The following is a 19,018-nucleotide window of genomic DNA, read 5'->3' as shown; positions in this document are numbered from 1 at the left end:
CATTTTCTACATGACATCCCTTCAAATATGTGGCTATCATATTGCGTCTCAACAACAGAGCAGAGATGAGTAACTGTCACCTTTCAGATATTTTTGGATATTAGCCTGACCCACGTATCTTGTAATGAGGAACTGTGGGAGTTGCAGTTCAAAAACATTCAAAGGTCCACAATGGCCCACTCCTCTAGTAGAACCTCAGGCCTATTATACGGATCCTGTTTTAAAAAGGGGTTGGGAGACACAATGGTAAGGGTTGGTTTTATTTTAAAAACCTTTTTAAAACAAATTTTGTAGTTTTCTTCTTCAAGATATGATGTTGTTGTTCTTAATTGCCTTCAAATCGACCTTGAGTCATGGCAACCCTGTGAATGATCTCCAAGGTACCCTGGCCTCAACCGCTCTGCTCAGGTCTTGCAGACTCAGGGTCATGTCCTTCTTGATTAAGTCTATTAATCTGATATGTGGTCTTCCCCTCTTCCTACTGCCTTCTACCTTTCCAAGCATTATTGTAGTGAATCATGCCTTCTCATTATGTGGCCAAAGAATGACAACTTTAATTTAGTCTTCTGGGATTCTAGGGAGCATTCAGGCTGAATTTGTTCCAGGACCCATCTGTTTCTCTTTTTAGCCATCCATGATATCTGCAGAACTCTTCTCCAACCCTGCATCTCAAATGAGTTGATTTTTTTTATCAGTTTTCCTCTCCATCCAACTCTCACATTCATATACACTGGACTCTTGGTATCCTCTGGGGATTGGTTCCAGGACCCCTGTGAATACCAAAGTCTGTGAATGCTTGAGTCCCATTAAATACAATTCAATAAATGAAATATTTTCAAGCTGGGGATGCTTGAATCTGTGGATAAAAAAAAAAATCGTGGATATGAAGGGCTGTCTATATAGTGATGGGAAATACAATGGTATGAACAATGCTGACTTTAACATTCAGCTGTATATCTTTGAACTTCAGTACAGTGGTACCCCGGGTTACGAATTTAATTCGTTCCGCGGCGCCGTTCGTAACCCGAAAGATTTCGCAACCCGAAAAAAAGGCTTTCCGCTAGCGCTGGAAAGCCGCGGCTTTTAAATTTCGTGCCAAAAAGCGCCGAAACACACCGAAAAAAAATTCGTAACCCGAAAAATCTTTCGTTACCCGGAACAGTTTTTTCCAAGCTAACTTTTTCGTACCCTGGAAATTTCGTAACGCGATCAATTCGTATCCCGGGGTACCACTGTAATAGACTGGATGAGGGTAAACAAACCGAAGTTTAATTTATATGAGACCGAAGTGCTCCTGGACACATGGAAAGCAGATTGGGGATTAGGATTCAATTTGTGCATGATGCTCTTACGCTCCCCCCCTGAAATCTCAGGCTCGTACTTGGGCATAACCTGGATTCAGATTTGAGAAAGAATACCAAGATTTTGCATTTGCATAGTTAAAACTAGTGTGTCAGCTCCTCCCATTCCTTGTATCAGAGGTCTTGATTAAATGTCATTTGGATTATTGTAACACACTCGGCGTGTGGCTGCCTTTGGAAACTGTTTGGAAATTTCAGTGGGTCCAAAGTCGCCAGGTTGCCGACTGGGGCTGTTTTGGGGGGGTCATACAACTCCCCCCTTGAAACAGCATCACTGGCTACTGGTCCATTTCTGGGCAGAATTCAAAGGCTGGTTATGACCTTTAAAGCCTTAGATGGCTTGAAACCAGATTATATAAAAGACTGTGGGGCTAAACAGACCGCCTTGAAGCACTGGTGTAGGGGAGTGGCATTTGGCTGATGCATGCCCTGACGACGCCCCCACACCGACATCACACTGGCCACCCAACCACATGGCGGGCAGCATCATGGCACTCCTTTGGCACTGTGTTTATATGCCGCATGCTGAAAGCACTGGAAAGTGCCACCATGGTGGCAAGGGTGTCTTTTTGCTGGCTCCAAAAGGAGCATCATTTTTCTGTTTCTTTTAGAGCTGGCAAAGCGCCAGATTGGACCCATGGCATGCAGTTGCTGTGGGCCTGATCCAGCACCAAAAAGTGTCAAGTTGCTGCTTCAGGGCCATCTGTTTTGCCCCTGTATCTCCTTATATGAGCTGGCTTGAGTTTTAATGTCTTGGGGAAAAGCTTTCTCCCAGAATCACCACCATCACAGGTATGTCTGGTGAAAACTATAGAGGGAGAGGATTTTCTTGGCTGCTCCCAGGCTATGGAATTCCCTCCTGTAGAAGTTTGGTTGGACTACATCTCTCCCTCCACCAACAGGAAAAGATCTCTAGTCAGTCAAGCTTTTAGTTTATAATTCTTGTGGCAGGAAGAGCTTTTAATGGGGTTATACATTTATCTTTTTGAAATTGTTTTATATTGTTTTTATATTGTGTTTTCTTTACAGAACTGTTGTTTAACTGTTTAACTTTTAAGCAATTAAAACAACAACCCTGTATGCTTTCAATTGGCTGTAAGCCACCTTAGATCCATTACATGGAGAAAGGCGAAATATTAATTAAAGAAAGAAAATGTTTTAGATAAAAAAGCAAATAGGACTGGGCTGTTCATGATCTTTCATTATATTTTATGAAGTAGACAGGTATCAAAGGCATGAAGATACATTAAATTATTTTGCAATTATTGTTGTAATACTAGAGTCCAGACATATTATTTAGCATGAACTTTTGTAGACTGCAGTCCATGGAAGTTTAGGCAAAATAAAAATAAAAATCTTAGGCTGCTACTTCACTCTGTTGTTTTTGCTGTGACAGACTAACCCAGTTGCATTCCTGGTAAAATAGAACAGAACTGCCAGCTTTTACATCCTTTACAACCTCATGCAGTAACAATCACTATTAAAAATGCAAGCAGGTGAGGATTTATGTAGTGAGTTAAACAAGTTGCCACTTTGTTCCACATTTAGATGATCAGATTTTTTTTTTAAAAAAAAAACAAAGTTGAAAATCAGGTCAGCACTCAGAGTCCAAAGAATGTTTCAACAGCATCAATAGACTTTTGGCAGTCAAAATGATCAAAATGAAGCCAGACAATACTGTACTTACAGTTCTCCCCTTTTAACCCCAAGTGAGTTGTTACAGTGAAGGAAGAATTGGTCGAGAAGCACTTAAAAAGACAGAATATGATAGACCAGGTAGGTGCATAAAGTGGCCCTCAAGATGCTTGCAGTTTACCACTATTACCGTGTCAGCTGCCAAGCAGGTTCTGCAAAAATTACTACAAAGTGTAGCAACATTTTTTTTAGAGCAAGAAAGGGCAGGAGACTAACAGAGCAAAGTGGTGAGACTGGGTCTTACCCACAGATACGTGAGCTCCAGATTTGGTGCAACAGAGTCACGTGGAGAAGTATGATTCCCTTTTGTTGATGTTTCAGTGCGAAGAATAGAAAAATCACATGGCAACTTGGGCAGCCGCTCAGTGGTAATATAAAACAAGACCTATGAAAACATCAGGATCCTCCTGAAAAGAAAATGTGAACAGTGGGGACTGTGCACATGCGTAAATAAGAGTGGAACCTACATGAAACAAAGCAAAATAATATCCTAGTGGAACCAACAACTACAAGGCTATTCAGGAGGATTCTGATTGCTTCTGTACTTTAATCTATATATTCACTGTTGATACACACACACTTTATGGGATGCGGTGGCTTAGTGGTTAAGATGCCAATTCTGATGATTGGAAGATCAGAAGGTTGTCAGTTTGAGGCCCAAGTGCTGCATGATGGGGTGAGCTCCTATCACTAGTCCCAGCTTCTGTCAACCTAGCAGTCTGAAAGCATGCAAATGCAAGTAGATAAATAGGTACCAGTTTGGTGGGAAGGTAACAGCGTTTTGTGCAGTTCTGCTGGCCACATGGCCACTGGAGTCGTCTTCGGACAACTCTGGCTCTTTGTCTTAGTAACGGAGATAAGCACTGTCCCCTACAGTTGGTTACAACTAGACATTCATGTGAAGGAACTACCTTTACCTTTACAAATATTTTTTAGCCCAGCATGGTTGCAATCCTGATAAGTGAGTGAAGTTGCAAAGAAAAACATTTCATTTGATAGAGACTGGGATGTAAGGAAAGGTTCAGTTTCCTTTCACCCATGTATTCCTTTTTCTGCAGAAATAATCCAGTCTGACACCACTTTAACTGCCATGTCTCATTACTATGGAATTCTGGGATCTGTAGTTTTAGAAGACATTCCGCTTCCTCTGTCAGAGAGCTCAGGTGCCACAACAAACTACAAGTCCCAGGATTCCATAGGATGGAGCTATGACTGTCAAATTAGTGTCAAAATGGATTATTTCCGCAGTGTGGATGCAACCATTGTAAAAAGTGGGCTGCTGCTTTAGACAGAAATGTGGCAGAGAAGATTAAAGGAACGTGGCTGTCTCAGTCACATCCATCTTGATCCTTAAAAATCTCTTGGCTACATTGTATTCTAAGTCCTATAGAATCAATGGGACATCCTACCAAGCCAACGTGTTTAGAATTGGACTATGACATGCTTAAAAACAAAACAAAACAAAACATGTAACTAGTTTTCAGCAGGCCCTTAAATAGAGTTTTAATAACAATCCATTTCAGAAGATTAGCTTGCTTTTCAAGCATACATGTGATACACAGGTGCCATCTTTCAGAAAGTATCTTCTCATTTAACAAAATAGCAGTCCACCTCTTTGAAAAACCCGTGTTATCAATATTATTAATGGCAGCTAACTACATTGGGCCCTCCACATTCGCTGGGGTTAGGGGTGCAGGACCCCCATGAAAGTGGGAAAGCCGCAAATAACCCCCCCTCCCCCACTTTTTAAAACCTCTCTACGAATCTCTAGGTTTCCAGGGCAATTCTATGGCCAAGATTTGTCAGAGGTTGACCATGATATTAGAGGACCCACAAATGACTAGAGAAGTGTTCTCTCTAGGAATCTCCAGGTCCTCCCTCTTGACTTTTGGTTGAAGTTAACAATGGAGTTACGCTGGAGGATTTAGATTCCTAGAGATATTACATGTTAGAGATTCATAGAGATAACATATTAATCTAATCCGTGAAAAATCAAATCCGCAAAAGTCAAATCCGCAAATATGGAGGGCCAACGGTGCAATAGTTTTCTCACATGCAACCTGCTTATATAGGTCTGTCTCTGGATTTTCTACTCGAAACATGCACCTGAGGAAGTAGGCTCAAAAGGCTACAAAAACAATCTTTCAGTACGCTCTTATAGCGCTGCTATTCCACTTGTACTGCTCTGGCTGTTGCATTCTGGGGTTTGTAGTCCAGTGAGGCCTAAGAGCTCTCTGCCTGAGAATTCTAAATGCTCCTCCCTAAACTGCAAATCCCAGAATGCAACAGGAGGCAGCAGTAAAAGTGGAATAGCAGCACTATAAGGGTATAGTGTGATAATCCAATCACAGTTAGTCCCAAAGGTGCTGCGAGATCCCTTTGCGAACTGATTTTCCAAACTAAAAAGTCCATGTTTTGGACTTTAACATTAGGACTGTATATAGTACTATAGCACCCCTCGGTTCTTGAAGGAGAATCATAAGGCTTTTGCTTTTTAGAACAACTAACATCACAACCCTCTCTGCATGTCTACACAAAAACACAATTTCCACTGGAAGTTTATATATTAAAGAAATGGGGATTAAGAGATACACTGTTTGTCTTGGCAACTGGGAAGTCAATATTTGTTATCTTTTTTATTTATTTACTCTTTTGTTTTCATTTTGAGAGGAATACACACATACATATATGGGAATGTTGTGGGCTGTAGTGTCTTGTGCTTCCACGATTTATATGGCTACAAATACGTGTGTTAATTTCCTGATCATTCAGTTTCATCTGCCCTTTCCACCTTTTAGATTAACTTTATATTTTTGCAAAAAGAAAAAAAATTCTTTCCCCCCTAAGTATTCCTGAACACTTTATAAAGTAATTTGTATCCATTTTCCTCTGTTAACTCTTCACATGCCTTTCATGGATCTTCTTTATTTCCACATCATCTGTTCCTTATTTCTTTCTCTTATATTAAGTCCCACTAGCATTCTTGAGAGACTTAGGCTGCGTCTGCACTGGAGAATGCAGTTTGACGCTGAGCCATGGCAGTCAAAAGTGGTGTGAAACCAGGTTATTCCTGCAGTGTAGATGCAGCTCACGTTTTTCCACACCTGGCTGGCATATATATATATATATATATATATATGCGTGTGTGTGTGTGTTACTGTAGGGCCCTCAGCAAGGGAAACACAACCTTGTGTGTATTTTTGTTCTGAGTAAGGAAACACCCCTTTCTCCTCAGAGACTCCCTCGCCTTTCCCGCTTTCAGGCGAGCAGCTAAATGCCGCCTCTGTGTGAGGCAACCCCTGTGTTTCCCCCCCCCCCGCATCTCTTTTTGTTTACTGCGCAGGCGCCAACCTCAACTCAGCCCCGCCCCTTCGATTCCATTCCAGCACCTTAAAAAAAGAGGAGGAGGAGGAGGAGGAGCGGTGAATAGAATTGGGAGCGCGCGCTCGTTAGAGACGCCAGTGTTCCCCCCCTCCAAAAACCAAACCCAAACCCACACAACACCTCCCCCTCCAAACAATTTACGGGGAGCGCATGCGCTCTCAGTAGTAACGCGGCACGGGTGAAGTGAAGGGAGGGGGAGGGAGGGAGGGAGGGAAAGACTTCCCTTTCCCTAGCTTGGCAACACGTGACGCAGCCCCGCCCCTATTGGTTGAAGTTTTTTTAAAGTTAAAAAAAGGGAGTTTCTCGTGCTCGCTTTCTTCCTGTTTGTAAAATGCAAAAACAAAAAAGGGAGACGTGGGGGGAGGGGCGGGGCAAAGAGGAGGAAGCAGAAAAAAGCTTGTGCGGGAGGGGGAAGGTCGCGCGCCACTTCACCAGCGCGCATGCGCGCCAACAGACGCCTTATAAAAGTACCGGAGCGTGTTATTGTCAGGGAGCGGCGCCAGCCTTTCAAACAAATAAATAAATAAACTGCGCGCGCGCCCATACTCTCTCTCTCTATATATATATATATGTATATATGAGAGAGAGACAAAAGCGGGGGATAGGCGAGTGTGATATTGTGTGCGAGCGGAACAACACCGCCTTCTCAAGCTCTGTCAGCCAAACCAAGCCTAGCCGTTTCGCCCCGGTGGTCGGCCTCACCCCTCCTTCGCAAAGTCCCCGGCGAAGCCATAGAGGGAGGCTGGGCGGGGCGGGGCTGGCTGAGGTACCGACGCCGTTCATCAAGGGCCGCCCCGCCCCCTCCTCGCCTGGCCCCTTCCCTTTCCCTTCTCCTCCTCCAGAAGCAGCAGCAGCAGCAGCAGCGGAGCCTGAAGCGAACTCCAGAGCGAACTGAGGTGGAGGAGGAAGACGACGGCGGCGGCGACGAGGAGCAAGGAGGCGGCAGGAAGAGGAGGAGGGCTGGGAGGAGGACTCGCCCCTCGCGAGCGAACGGGAGGGAAAGAGGGGAGGGAGGCGGGCGGGGCGGCAGGGAAGGCGGCGGCGGAGGCAACACCAGAAGCAGCGGCGGAGGAGGAAGGAGAAGAAGACGAAGAAGAAGAGGAGAGGACTCCTCGGGAACCAGCAGCCAAGCCCGCCCGCCTCCCCGCCTGCCTTCCTCCCCTTTGTGGCGGCGGCGAGGGAAACAGGAGAAGAAGGAGCCGGAGCCGCCGCCGCCGCCGCCTCCTCCTCCTCCGTTGCTGCTAATACTACACTCTTCCTACAACCAGGAGCGCTGCGTGCGTGGCGGCGGGAGAGGAAGCGGGAGCGCCGAGGAGGGGAAAGGGGAACGGAGGATCCAGAGGGAGGAGGGGTTGGCAGCGTCGGCGGCCACTGAGTGTCTCTCTCCGCTTCTGTGCTTCATTTCTTCTTCGTCGGCGTCGTCTTCGGCCGGGACCCTGCCGTTGGCTTCTTCGTTGGCTGCGTCGTCGCCCCCCGGTTTTTAGCATCAGGGGAGGGGGAAGAGACCCACTCGCCCGCCCCAAGCCCAGCCCCACTGGCGGTGGCCCAGTGCGGCGGTCGCCCGGCCGGTCTCCCGGGCTGCCTCTTCGGCCCGCTGCCCCCCTCCCTCCGCTTGGAATATGGTCGGGGAAATGGAGACCAAGGAGAAGCCCAAGCCCAGCCCCGATTACCTGATGCAGCTGATGAACGACAAGAAGCTCATGAGCAGCCTCCCCAACTTCTGCGGGATATTCAACCACCTCGAGAGGCTCCTCGACGAAGGTATAGAGCAACGGAAACGCAGGAAGGGGGCGGCCACGCCGGGGAAATAGCCCGCTTTGGCAGCGCTTTAACGCTAACTGGCTCTTTGCTATGGGATTCTGGGAGTTGGAGTTTGTTGTGGGGCCCAGAGCGGAGCTCCGTTGCTCTCTGGGCCCACAACAAACTCCATCTCCCAGAATTCCACAGCAGAGAGCCAGACAAAGAGTCAAAGCGCTGCCGAACCGGGCTATTTCCCCAGTGAGGACGCCCCCTTTCTCGCCTCGCTTTTGTCCCGAAACAAAATGGGGCCGGGCTCCTTTTTTCTCTCTGCCCCTTTCAATGGCGTCTTGGCCTTTTCGGCCTCCTTTCCCCGTAAACAGAAAACCAAGGCGAAGAGGGAAGTCGACGAAGAAGTTTTTGTTTTTGGGAGGGAAGCCAAGATGGTTGGATACACATTTTGGAGGGTCCCCCTTTTCCTGCTCCCTTGTTTCCCTCAGGATCAGATCCCTCCGGGGGAGAGGGAAAGAGGGCTAAGGAAGGGAGAATAGGCCGATGGCGGCGGCGGCGTGATTTAAGGGTTCAGAACGACGTGGGAAGGAGCGGAGGGTTTGTTTTGTTTCGTGTGTCTGAGTCTGGTTGGGTCTTGAGCCCAAAGGGGCCTCCTCTGCTGGGCTTCTGAGGCTAAAGGCCATTTTTGTTTCAAAGTTGGTGAGTGAAACAGACCCAACTTCCTCCATTTTCGGGTTTTGGACGGAAGGGCCGGGAAAGTTCCCAGGGCAGAGGAAGGGGCCCTTGGATCTCAGGCCAGCGCTCTCAGGGGTCCCTCTCCGCCGCCGCCGCCTTCTAGGCTTAGAAGAGGCCACCTTTGTGGGAAGGTGGTTTTAAAACCAGTATTAACCCTTTTAGCATCCACTCCTGGAAGACTTTAAAAAGGGAAAAAAGCATTAGCCCCCCTCAGCGTTGCTCAGGCTTTCAGTCTTTGGGGGCATTGGAGCCCAAACCTTCATAATGATCTTGTCATGTTAAAACCAACTCTGGGTCCTGCTTGGGGGGTTCATCCCAAACAATCCCTGGGAAATGGGATCCCAAAGCCTGAGGGAGTCATGGGGCCAAATGCATCTGAGGAAGTAGACTTTAGCCTAGGGAAGCTCATGCTGCCAACTTCCTTTCTTCCGGTGGGTCTCAAAGATGCCACAAGATCTCTCTCTTATTTGCTGGTTCTACAGACTAACACAGCTATGTCTTTGAGTTCTATCACTACATGGAAACCTAGGGCTGGCTTTACCCTTTAGAAGTGGGCTCTGCTCTTGGGATGAATAATTTGATCCTTTTTTTTTAATATGTATATCCCCCCCCCCAATAATTCTTAGCCAGAATTGTTGGCAAACTTGGCAGACATTTGTTAGCTTTAAGGGTTTTGTCTGAAGCCAAATGGTGGCCAAGGAATTTTATTCCTAAAAAACCTCCAGTTTGGATGACGCTGAAGAAATATGAAGTGGGCGATATATATATACTCTCATCAGGAGCCACTTCCAGATCAGGGGGCTTTCTACAGAAGCAGCGCTGAGGCACAAAACAGAGAAACAGATTGAAATCGGTGAAAGTGAAGGAATGAACAGAAAGGCATAAAATCAATACATAAAGTTCCTCTGGACTGGTCTGGGAAGGAAGGAGACACACCAGCTTTGTCCAGAACAAAAAGCCTGGAGTGTTTCTTCTTGTGTCCACAGGATATTTCAGAGGAATGCGTGAGGTCATGGCACCATTTGAATGCCCTTCAGGCTCCAGGAGAAGCCCTTGAATTAACAGGATTGTAGTTCTTTCTTCTCCTCCAACATTGGGAGTGACCCTGATAACATCTGGCTTTGCCCCACCCTCCCTCCCTCCCTTCTTCTCTCTGCAGGACTCCTCTCCTTGGGAGCCCAGAGAGCAGAAGTGCAGCTGCCTCTTTAAAGCTTCCTGCCTTTTCCTGTTTGCCTTGGCTCTTGCCTGGAAGGGCTGCAGAGGCTGAAAACTTTCTGGAATGCAGAAGGGGAAAGAAAGGGGGGGGGAAACACCCAACAAAACCAGCCCTCTTCCATGCAGATTCAGCAGAGGAGCGAAAGGCTTTTAAAATTTGGACACTAAGGGGCGCCAGTTCTTTCTTTTTCAAAAAAGTTGTAAGATAGATAGATAGATAGATAGAGGCTGCATCCACACTGGAGAAATAACCCGGTTTAACTCTTTGTCTGGCTCTTTGCTATGGAATTCTGGGAGTTGGAGTTTGTTGTGGGCCCAGAGCAGAGCCGCTCCGGGCCCCACAACAAACTCCCAACTCCCAGAATTCCATAGCAAAAGAGCCAGCTAGTGTTAAAAACTATTCAGCAATTTTCCCCTTCTGCCTTTCCCCCCTTTTTGATAGACGTATTTGTATAATTATCATCAGTGAGATTTTATGAAGTGATCTCCTTTTCTTTTTAACTAGATACTACTGTCATTAGTTTGCCGCACAGGAGAAAGTCCATTTTTTTTTTTTTTTGGTTCAAGTGGCATTCTGGATCTGTTAAAAATCCTACCTGACCATGAGTAAATCATGTGCTCTCAGCCTCAGGGGAAGTAGCAAGAAAACCAGATGATAGGGTTGCCTTAGGGCTGCCATAATTTGAAATGACTTGGAGACACACAGCAACAACAAATGTGTACCTTTGAAAACATCCTGGGAATTTGGTGTTTCAGTGAGGCAAAAGGGAGAAATGGTTGAGTTCTACAGCTTTTGCTAATCCTATGTTTTTTTCCACCGCAATAGCACTAAATCCAGTAGTTCTACCTAGAGTAGATGCTTTGAAATGAATACAGTTAGTCACAATTGACTTCTGTCCAACTGATTCAATGACTACTGTAGATAAAGACTATTTTTTGTTTAGTCTTAATTGCCAGGATGATTAGATTAGAATAAAAAGGCTTAAAAAGTTAATAAACTGACATATTTATATGACATGGGACATTTCAGTGAATTTGTTGCAAATGATAGGTACCTTTTGACAGTATCCTTAAATGGTCTCTGTTCAATTCAAAGACATTAATTTCAAATATTTGCATGTACAGTAAAGGAAAAATTTCTAAAATAGGGTGGATTTTCTAAACCATCCATAGCTTTTATTTCTCCTTGTAAATGTCTTGGCCAGTATCCAATGAAATCCTTTCCCTTGATTCTGCACCTTCTGCCAGAATTAGCATTTCCTTGTCTTCCCTCAGCTCCCTGTATCCTAAAAATCTACCTTAAGAAGAGATTGTGGGGCAGACTTGGCAGTACAGAGGGCTAACCATTGAATATTGGCCCATATCTAGCGACAGGTATATCTAGAGCAACCTAATCAATACGAGGCTGCTTTGTTCCTTAGCTTATAGCAGCTTGTAAGAAATGGGAGCTTTCTCCAGTTAGAAGGAGTGTAAATCCAACAGTTGTTTGCTAAAAGTCCATCACAGACGCTAGTGATGAAAACAGTCGAAACTAAAAGTTGTTACTTTTAGTAAATAGAAACTTGTTTATTTTTGTTAGTTTTATCATTGAGGGTTAGGTTTTAAATCCTGCCGAGGGATCCAGATATCATATGTCAACCAATGTAGGCAAATACACATTCAGAAATGTTCATGTGGAATTTTTACACTGGAGGCTTTAAGTCTTAACTTGTACTTGGGCTGCAGTCTTGTGGATATTTACCTGGCTGAATGCTCCATTGGGCAAAGTTAGGTGTATATCTTAGGTGACAAACAGAGGATTCTTCTGTTTAGAGATTAAACTCACTACAGCTAAACCATTCAGTTTAACGAATGTTCAGAAAGCAACTAACATCCAAAACACACTGCAGAAATAATCCAGTTTGAGACCGCTTTAATTACCTTGGCTCAGTGCTAGGGAATCCTGGGTATTGTAGTTTATTCTGGCACCAGAGCTCTCTGACAGGGAAGGCTAAATATCTGACAAAACTACAGTTCCTAGAATTCCCTAGCATTGAGCCAGGTGAGTTAAAGCTATCTCAAACTGGATTATTGCTGCAGCGCAGATGTAGTCACAATCTCATTCTGCTCTTCACTGGGGCCACAACAAGCTACAATTCCCAGAATTCCATAGTATGGAGCTTGAAGGTTAAAGCAGTGTTAAACCGGATCATTGCTGCAGTGTTGATGCAGCCTAAGTTAGCAGCATGACTTGATCTTAGTTAATTGATTGAAGAGAAAACAGAACTCAGAGGAAACTAGAGTACCAGAAATATATGGTACAATCAAACATCTAAATACAGAAAACGTTTTCCTTGTTTTATCTCCTTTTTATTTAGTATTAAGTGGAGTTGTTATGATGGCAGTCAAATGTTCAGTCCCTAAAATACAGTTTTGCAACTTCTCTCACACCTGTAAAGAGATTGTTTACTGCATCTTCAGAAAAATTGGAAAGAGTCCCTCTCAGAAACTTTCACTTTTAATGCTTGTATAATGGACTGTCTGAGGGGCTTGCTGTGTAGGATATGCAATTTTGAGACCTTTACAACTTGGTTTATATTCAATCCTTGGACATTTTCTAGAATTATGTGTATAAATGTCCAGTATATTGGAATAGTAAGAGGCTCAATAAATTTAGCTAAGCATACTATTTATAAATAAGATTGTTTATTTAATTATTTATAATATGATGTAACAAACAATTCACATTCCCAAAGAAATAGTCAAAGTGATAATTGCCATTTCCTTACATTTTGCCCCAGTTTCACAGAGCAGTGGAGGACCTAGAACTCTCATCCTTTCCTTTTTTGATTTTCAGTATACGCTATTACAGTTAAAAACAATTTGTATACAGTACTTTAACCAATTTTAATAGCGGTTTGCACTTGGACAAAGGCTGCATGCTCAAGTCCATCTTTCTCTGAGTGGTCATTTTTCTTGAACTTTCTGTAAAGTGACCTCCTGTAATAAAAAATTGAACATTGGGCACCTCCATACGGGACAGACATTGTATCATTTGATGCTTTAGTTTTCAGGTTTTTTAAAAAATAATAATATCCAAAGACATTTTCTCTTGTACTTAATTATTTTCTGACAGTTGCTGGCATCAGATGTAACATACTGTTTCCAACCTTGAGGTTTTTTTAAAATTCCAAGTCACAGCAGAAAAAAAAGTCTCTTTTCTTAAAACGTGTAATGCCTCAGTGAAATAACACTTTTGCGCTGTGACATTAAGAGGAAAAAGGCATTCCCTCCATTTAATAAGATAAAAAGGTTGGCAGAACTCTGGTGCAGATCCGCATAATTACTGCCAACACCTCTCCTTCCCCAGGAGACACACGAAGCAGGCAATCACTGGCAAAATCCAAGGAGGTATATATACTGAGAGAAGTCATTCTTCCTTGGGCTCATCTGGGAGAGCTCATTCTCTCTCAGAACTAGGTGTTTTTTTTCCCAGGAAACAAATTGTGATTAAACAAAACAACAATACTGGTATCTTATAAATCCCTTCTTTTTATAATTCTAAAATATATTGTGAATTATGGAATTCTTACTTAACAACATATGATTCCAAAACAAAAACCGTGGGACTGGACCCTTGTATTTCAAACCCTCTCTCGGAAGAGCCATCTACAACGATGTATACATTTCACATTCGTCTTTCCGCTGTCTTATACCTGCAGACGTTTGTGAGCCTATAGCTGGTTCATTGAACAAGTGATCATAACAAAACCCCCTTATAAACTCTCAAGTGACGTCGTTTCTGTAGTAGGTAAACACAAATATTGCTTGTGAGGAAAATGTGAGACTTGAGTGCTTGTCTTGTTCCCATGTAATATTCGGTGGTTTCTGATCTCTAAGCCCCAAAAGAAGCCTAGGTGAGTAAAGGTCACAATTTACACATTTCAGAACAATACCATTTCTTCCCTAGAAAATAATCAGAAATGCAGATTTGCCTAAAATAAAAATTTCAGGAAAAATTCCTGACTACCTGTAGTGGAACAACACCTTTGCAGAATTGCTACATCTTGGTTTATAGTAGTAAGTGTATCAGTTTGTGTGGCCAATTCTGATCACCTTTTGCTGCTGGAAAGCTAGAGTTGAATGTTTATCAGTGTCTTCCTGTAAGAGTAGAAAGGATAGTAAGGTATCCAAAGTTTTCCGCAGACCTATCTTATAACAGACCTTCTCCGTTATATTAATTTATAGCTTATAGGCAGCTATTTTTGTTCCTGATTCTAAAACTAAAGATGAAACATTTGAAACTGAATGCAAATTGCTTTTTTACAAAACAAAAAATGTATTTCACATTGCTTCAAATAGAATGCCATACAAAGGGCTAAAGCAAATTTATATCAAACTAGAATATACCTGTTGAATAGACATACATTATTAAATCAATATGTGGTATATCTCTGTAACAGTTGGTCCAGTATTGCTGCTCATATTTTATGTCCTGTCTAGATCTATCCTAAATTTAGCAGGCAACCGCAATTAGGGTAGAACTAATATTCAGAACTGCACTCCTTGGGTTTGTGCTAGTTGGGACTAGAAATTGTACTTGGGCCTGGTTAAAGATTTCAAAAGTATTTAGTGTGGTATTTATTCAAACAGCCAGTATGATGTAGTGGTTTGAGTGTTGGACTATGATTCTGGAGACTGGGGTTTGATTCCCTGTTCCCCCATTATTGAGTCTTCATAGCACTTTTGTTTTTCATTTTAAAAAAGTATGAAATTTCTCATTTATGTGTTAGATAGTTACATCAGTTCCCATTAATAAACAAAGACTGTTTAATATATGGAGTAATTTATGGGATATGTGTAAGTTTAAAGTATTCTGAAAGCATGGTTTAAAAAACATGCAAGGGCATTTGTTCTGCTCTTCCATAAGGTTTTAAGAGTGAATAAATGCTAACACTTTGCTTATGTTGTTCCAGATAGGCAAGATGTATGTAGTAAAATTGCTGAACGGAAAACAAATTTGTTCACAGAAATGCAGTTAAATTTACCAAGATTTTCCCCCAAACTTACTTAAGTGAAATTAAAATGCAAAATGCAAAACATTATGTAGATTGGAAGTAGAGTTTCCATTTGCAAGTTAAGATTTGCACTTCAAAACATGGCTTGCTATTGTGCTTCTGGCTCTCAATTACGGAAATAATAGAATTACATTGCAAATTACATGTAAATGTCATAATGTCTAGCAGTATGATATTCTTTGGAATAAATTGTTTTTGTTGTGTGCCTTCAGGTCGTTTCTGGCTTATGGTGACCCTAAGGCTAACCTATCATGGGGGTTTCTTGGCAAGATTTGTTCAGAGTACATTTGCCATTGCTTTGCTTTGAGGCTGAGAGTGTGTGATTTGTCCAAGGTTACCCTGTGGGTTTCATAAAATAAATAAATAAAAGTTTTATTTGTATACCGCGCCTTCCTTAGATCAGGGCGGTTTACACACATTATACATATACATTCAGTGAATTAAAAACAAAACCACACCGTACATTACACAGTAAAAATAGAACAGCTAAAACCCCATTAGCCCATCCTCATGGCCACGGAAGAGGAGGGAGGCCCTTAGGAATTTTTATGGGGGGAATGCTTGCTGGAATAAGAAGGTCTTCAGGTCCTTCTTAAATTGGGCCAGGGAGGTAGTCGAGCGGAGCTCGACGGGCAGCATGTTCCAAAGGGTCGGGGCAGCGATGGAGAAAGTCCGCCTAGTGACGGAGGAGAGTCTGGCCCCCGGCACCTTTAGTAGTTGCTGCCCGGATGTTCTGAGGGTGCGGGACGGAATATATGGGGAGAGGCGGTCCTTCAGGTATCCTGGGCCCAAGCCATTTAGGGCTTTATAAGTGATCACCAACACCTTATATTTTTTGAAATATTTGAAGTAGATACTACACTGTGTCTTATTTTATTGATCAGTATCTTCTATCTAGACATATGCATGGCATTCTTATTTTTACCAATCCCCTCAACCCACTGAAGGCTTTCATGCCAAATCCTATGCTGTTCCAGAGAATCCCAGAGGCTTCTTCAAAATTTGAGAGCCCCAGCCTACATAAATGAAAGAGCCTTTCACTAGTAGAAAGTCACTATTGGTTAAAGGTAAAGGTTTCCCCTGTAACAAGGTTGTCAAATCATGTCCAACTGTAGGGGGCAGTGCTCATCTCTGTTACTAAGCCAAAGAACCAGTGTTGTTAAAGACAACTCTGTGTTCATGTGGCCAGCATGATTGCACTGAACGCTGTTACCTTCCCACCAAAGTGGTACCTGTTTATCTACTTGCATTTGCATGCTTTCGAACTGCTAGGTTGGCAGAAGCTGGGACTAGTGATGGGAGCTTACTCTGTCACACGGTATTTGGGTCTCAAACTGCCAGCCTGCTGATCTTGCAGCCATCAGAGTCAGTGTCTTAACCACTGAGTCACTGCATCCATATTTATACAGTGTGTGTAAAGGTTGATGGCTGGCGTGAGTTTCTGCCTTCGATAGGTGGTTTCCCTGATGGTGGTGTAAGTGGATTTACATACAGTCTGAAATAATGACATGCCCCTCTTTGCTTTAAATTCAGTAGTTGAAAACATTTCATATATGATGAATGTTGAGAAATACTGTATCTGATTTGGCCTGGAGGAATGGTCTCCACAATGAACACACCTTAGTGTGCACCCAATCACACTTAGCATGCAAAGATGCTGTATACACCATATAGAAATCTCTCTCTGTCTGTTGAGATATAAGGATTACTGGGCATGTTTGTGAGGTGAAAGTCTGACTTGTTCTCCAGTTATCTCCACCAGAAAAACAGTGGTTCCAAAAACCAGGGGGAAAGCTGATCAATAGGGCTGGAGGGAAATTGGATGGGGCTGTTCTAGGATAAACAGTCACACCAAGGGGCAGTCCAAGGTTTCAGGTTGCCCTAAGTGCTACTATTTTTCAAATTAATACAAATGTGAAGAATGGGATACTAATTTTTGGGAAAGCCTTCAAAATGGTTCTCTCAAGCCCATTTTATTATGATGTTTTGGAATATGAAAATACCATAATTATGTCTTGAAATGGGAGGGGTTATTACTGTTAATAAACCAGTTAGTTGCATTAATTTCACTAGAACAGAAGATAAGACTGGTAATCCATTGGAGTCCATAAAGGAAAGTGATAAAGTGTTTTCACAACCAAGGGGAACATTACATGCTTTTGGTTAAAACATAAAAGCTAATGTATAAAAACACATTTGATAAATTTCACTATAGTATATTACCTATTAATATAGAGCATATGAACTAATTTGTTGTTGATAGGCAGTTGAGTTTCATGGAGATTACATGGGTGCAGTCAGATGTGTATAAGTGTCACTCTGCATTTGTGACAGTTTGGTATCTGTTACCCAACTAACATGATTTTAGAGATGAATGGTGCAAACCTGTTCGCTTTAATTGTTAGATGAGATGGTTTAGAATTCTAGCTGTCTGCATAGCATAGCTCATATATTCCAGTAGTCAGAATTTGTAAGCGTGGTAGAATGCTAAATTACAATATTAAAGCACTAGGAATTTTCTTGAGAATTGTTATACTTCACTGTTTTTATTGGATTTACTATTGAAGGTATTTGAAATATCAAATACAATAAGCTATACTTCAGAGGAAGAAAGTGACAAAACCACCTCTGAGTGTTTCTTGTCTAAGAAAACCCTATGAAATAACATGGGTTCACCAAAGGTCAACAGGTGACTTGAAGGCGTACACACACAATAGTCTATGTAAGTATGTATTATTTCAGTCTAGGTGTTACAATTAGTATTGTGTAGCCAGCTCACTATTTGTTTTTCTTTGACTACTATTTGATTGTTTTACTTTTCTTTCCTAGTTTGATATAGTAGTGTTTGATGATGAGTAAGTGAGCACTGTAAAAGATTGTGACCTTTCATATTTCAGACTTTACAGCCATGTCCCTCAGATGCATAAGCAGGACATAGTTGGTTTGTGACGGGGGAGTTAACTGAAGAAAAAGTTACTTACATTTGGCCTCTTTTTCTGTAAAGGTGGTGAAGGATTTTTATTCTGGTTGGAAAATTACATAGTTACAAAAGGACTTCAGGCTTGTTAACATTGCTGTAAGTCAACGATTACAAAATAAAAATAAATAGAGAGGTAAGCAGATAAGTTTGTTTCAGTCCTTTAAGGAACTGCACTGGTTGTTAATATGCTTCTGCGCTGAATCCAGAGTGCTGGTGATCACATTTTAAGCAAAAAATGGCTTAGAAACCTTGCTGCTTGAAGGGGCACTTTCTTTTATATATGTCTGCCTGGGGTTTGAGGCCTTCCTTGGGGTTTGATGGGCCACTCCTCTTTGTTCCACCTGTGGGATCTGTTGTGTGGCTGCAGCATCCAAATTGTGGAAGGCCTTCTGCTTGGAGGATCAATTGGTGGTAATGCTGGCTTTATTTGGGCAGCAGATGAAAACATAGCTATGTTTGTGGGCTGATTTACTGCTTATACTCGGTTATACATTGACCTCATGTATAAGTTGAGAGCAGATTTTGAGGCCATGGATATGTTGGGGGTAAAACCTAAGAACGTGTAAGAAAGGATCTAAAGGATGAAGCAAACTTATAACATCCCAGTAATCATAACTGTTTGTGCTGACACTAAAGACTGTGTGGGTGAGAGAACAGAGAGGGGTCAGAGCTTCCAGGGTAGAACACTCTTGCCTTTTACCAGGGGATGGGTCCTTTGTTAAATGAGTGTTAAAACATAATACTTAGGTTGACCTGTAGATATGTCCACCTTGCATCCTTCCAAGGTTGCTAAAATAAGTACTACACTTGTGGGGGCAATTAGCCCACAATTGTAAACCACT

At 42.7% G+C, this 19,018-nt stretch overlaps 1 protein-coding gene across 9 annotated transcripts in view; it reads left to right on the top strand.

The window, feature by feature from the left end:
- Positions 1-7,472: 7,472 nt before the first annotated feature.
- The window catches only part of QKI (QKI, KH domain containing RNA binding), a 194,712-nt gene continuing 183,166 nt past the window's right edge, over positions 7,473-19,018 (top strand). For 2 of the 9 annotated variants that reach the window (XM_042474572.1, XM_042474609.1), the window contains exon 1: positions 7,475-8,201. In XM_042474572.1, coding sequence (XP_042330506.1) covers positions 8,060-8,201 — 142 coding nt within the window. In that variant the 5' untranslated portion in view covers positions 7,475-8,059. Of the gene's footprint in view, positions 8,202-19,018 lie in introns of all 9 variants that reach the window. The other 7 variants (XM_042474616.1, XM_042474553.1, XR_006104603.1 and 4 more) reach the window with 5 other exon arrangements.

Source organism: Sceloporus undulatus, chromosome 1, assembly GCF_019175285.1.
Source record: "Sceloporus undulatus isolate JIND9_A2432 ecotype Alabama chromosome 1, SceUnd_v1.1, whole genome shotgun sequence".
NCBI classification, from domain to species: Eukaryota; Metazoa; Chordata; class Lepidosauria; order Squamata; family Phrynosomatidae; genus Sceloporus; species Sceloporus undulatus.
Note: the sequence above shows the minus strand (reverse complement) of the source record. Positions and strands in the feature narration are given on the sequence as shown.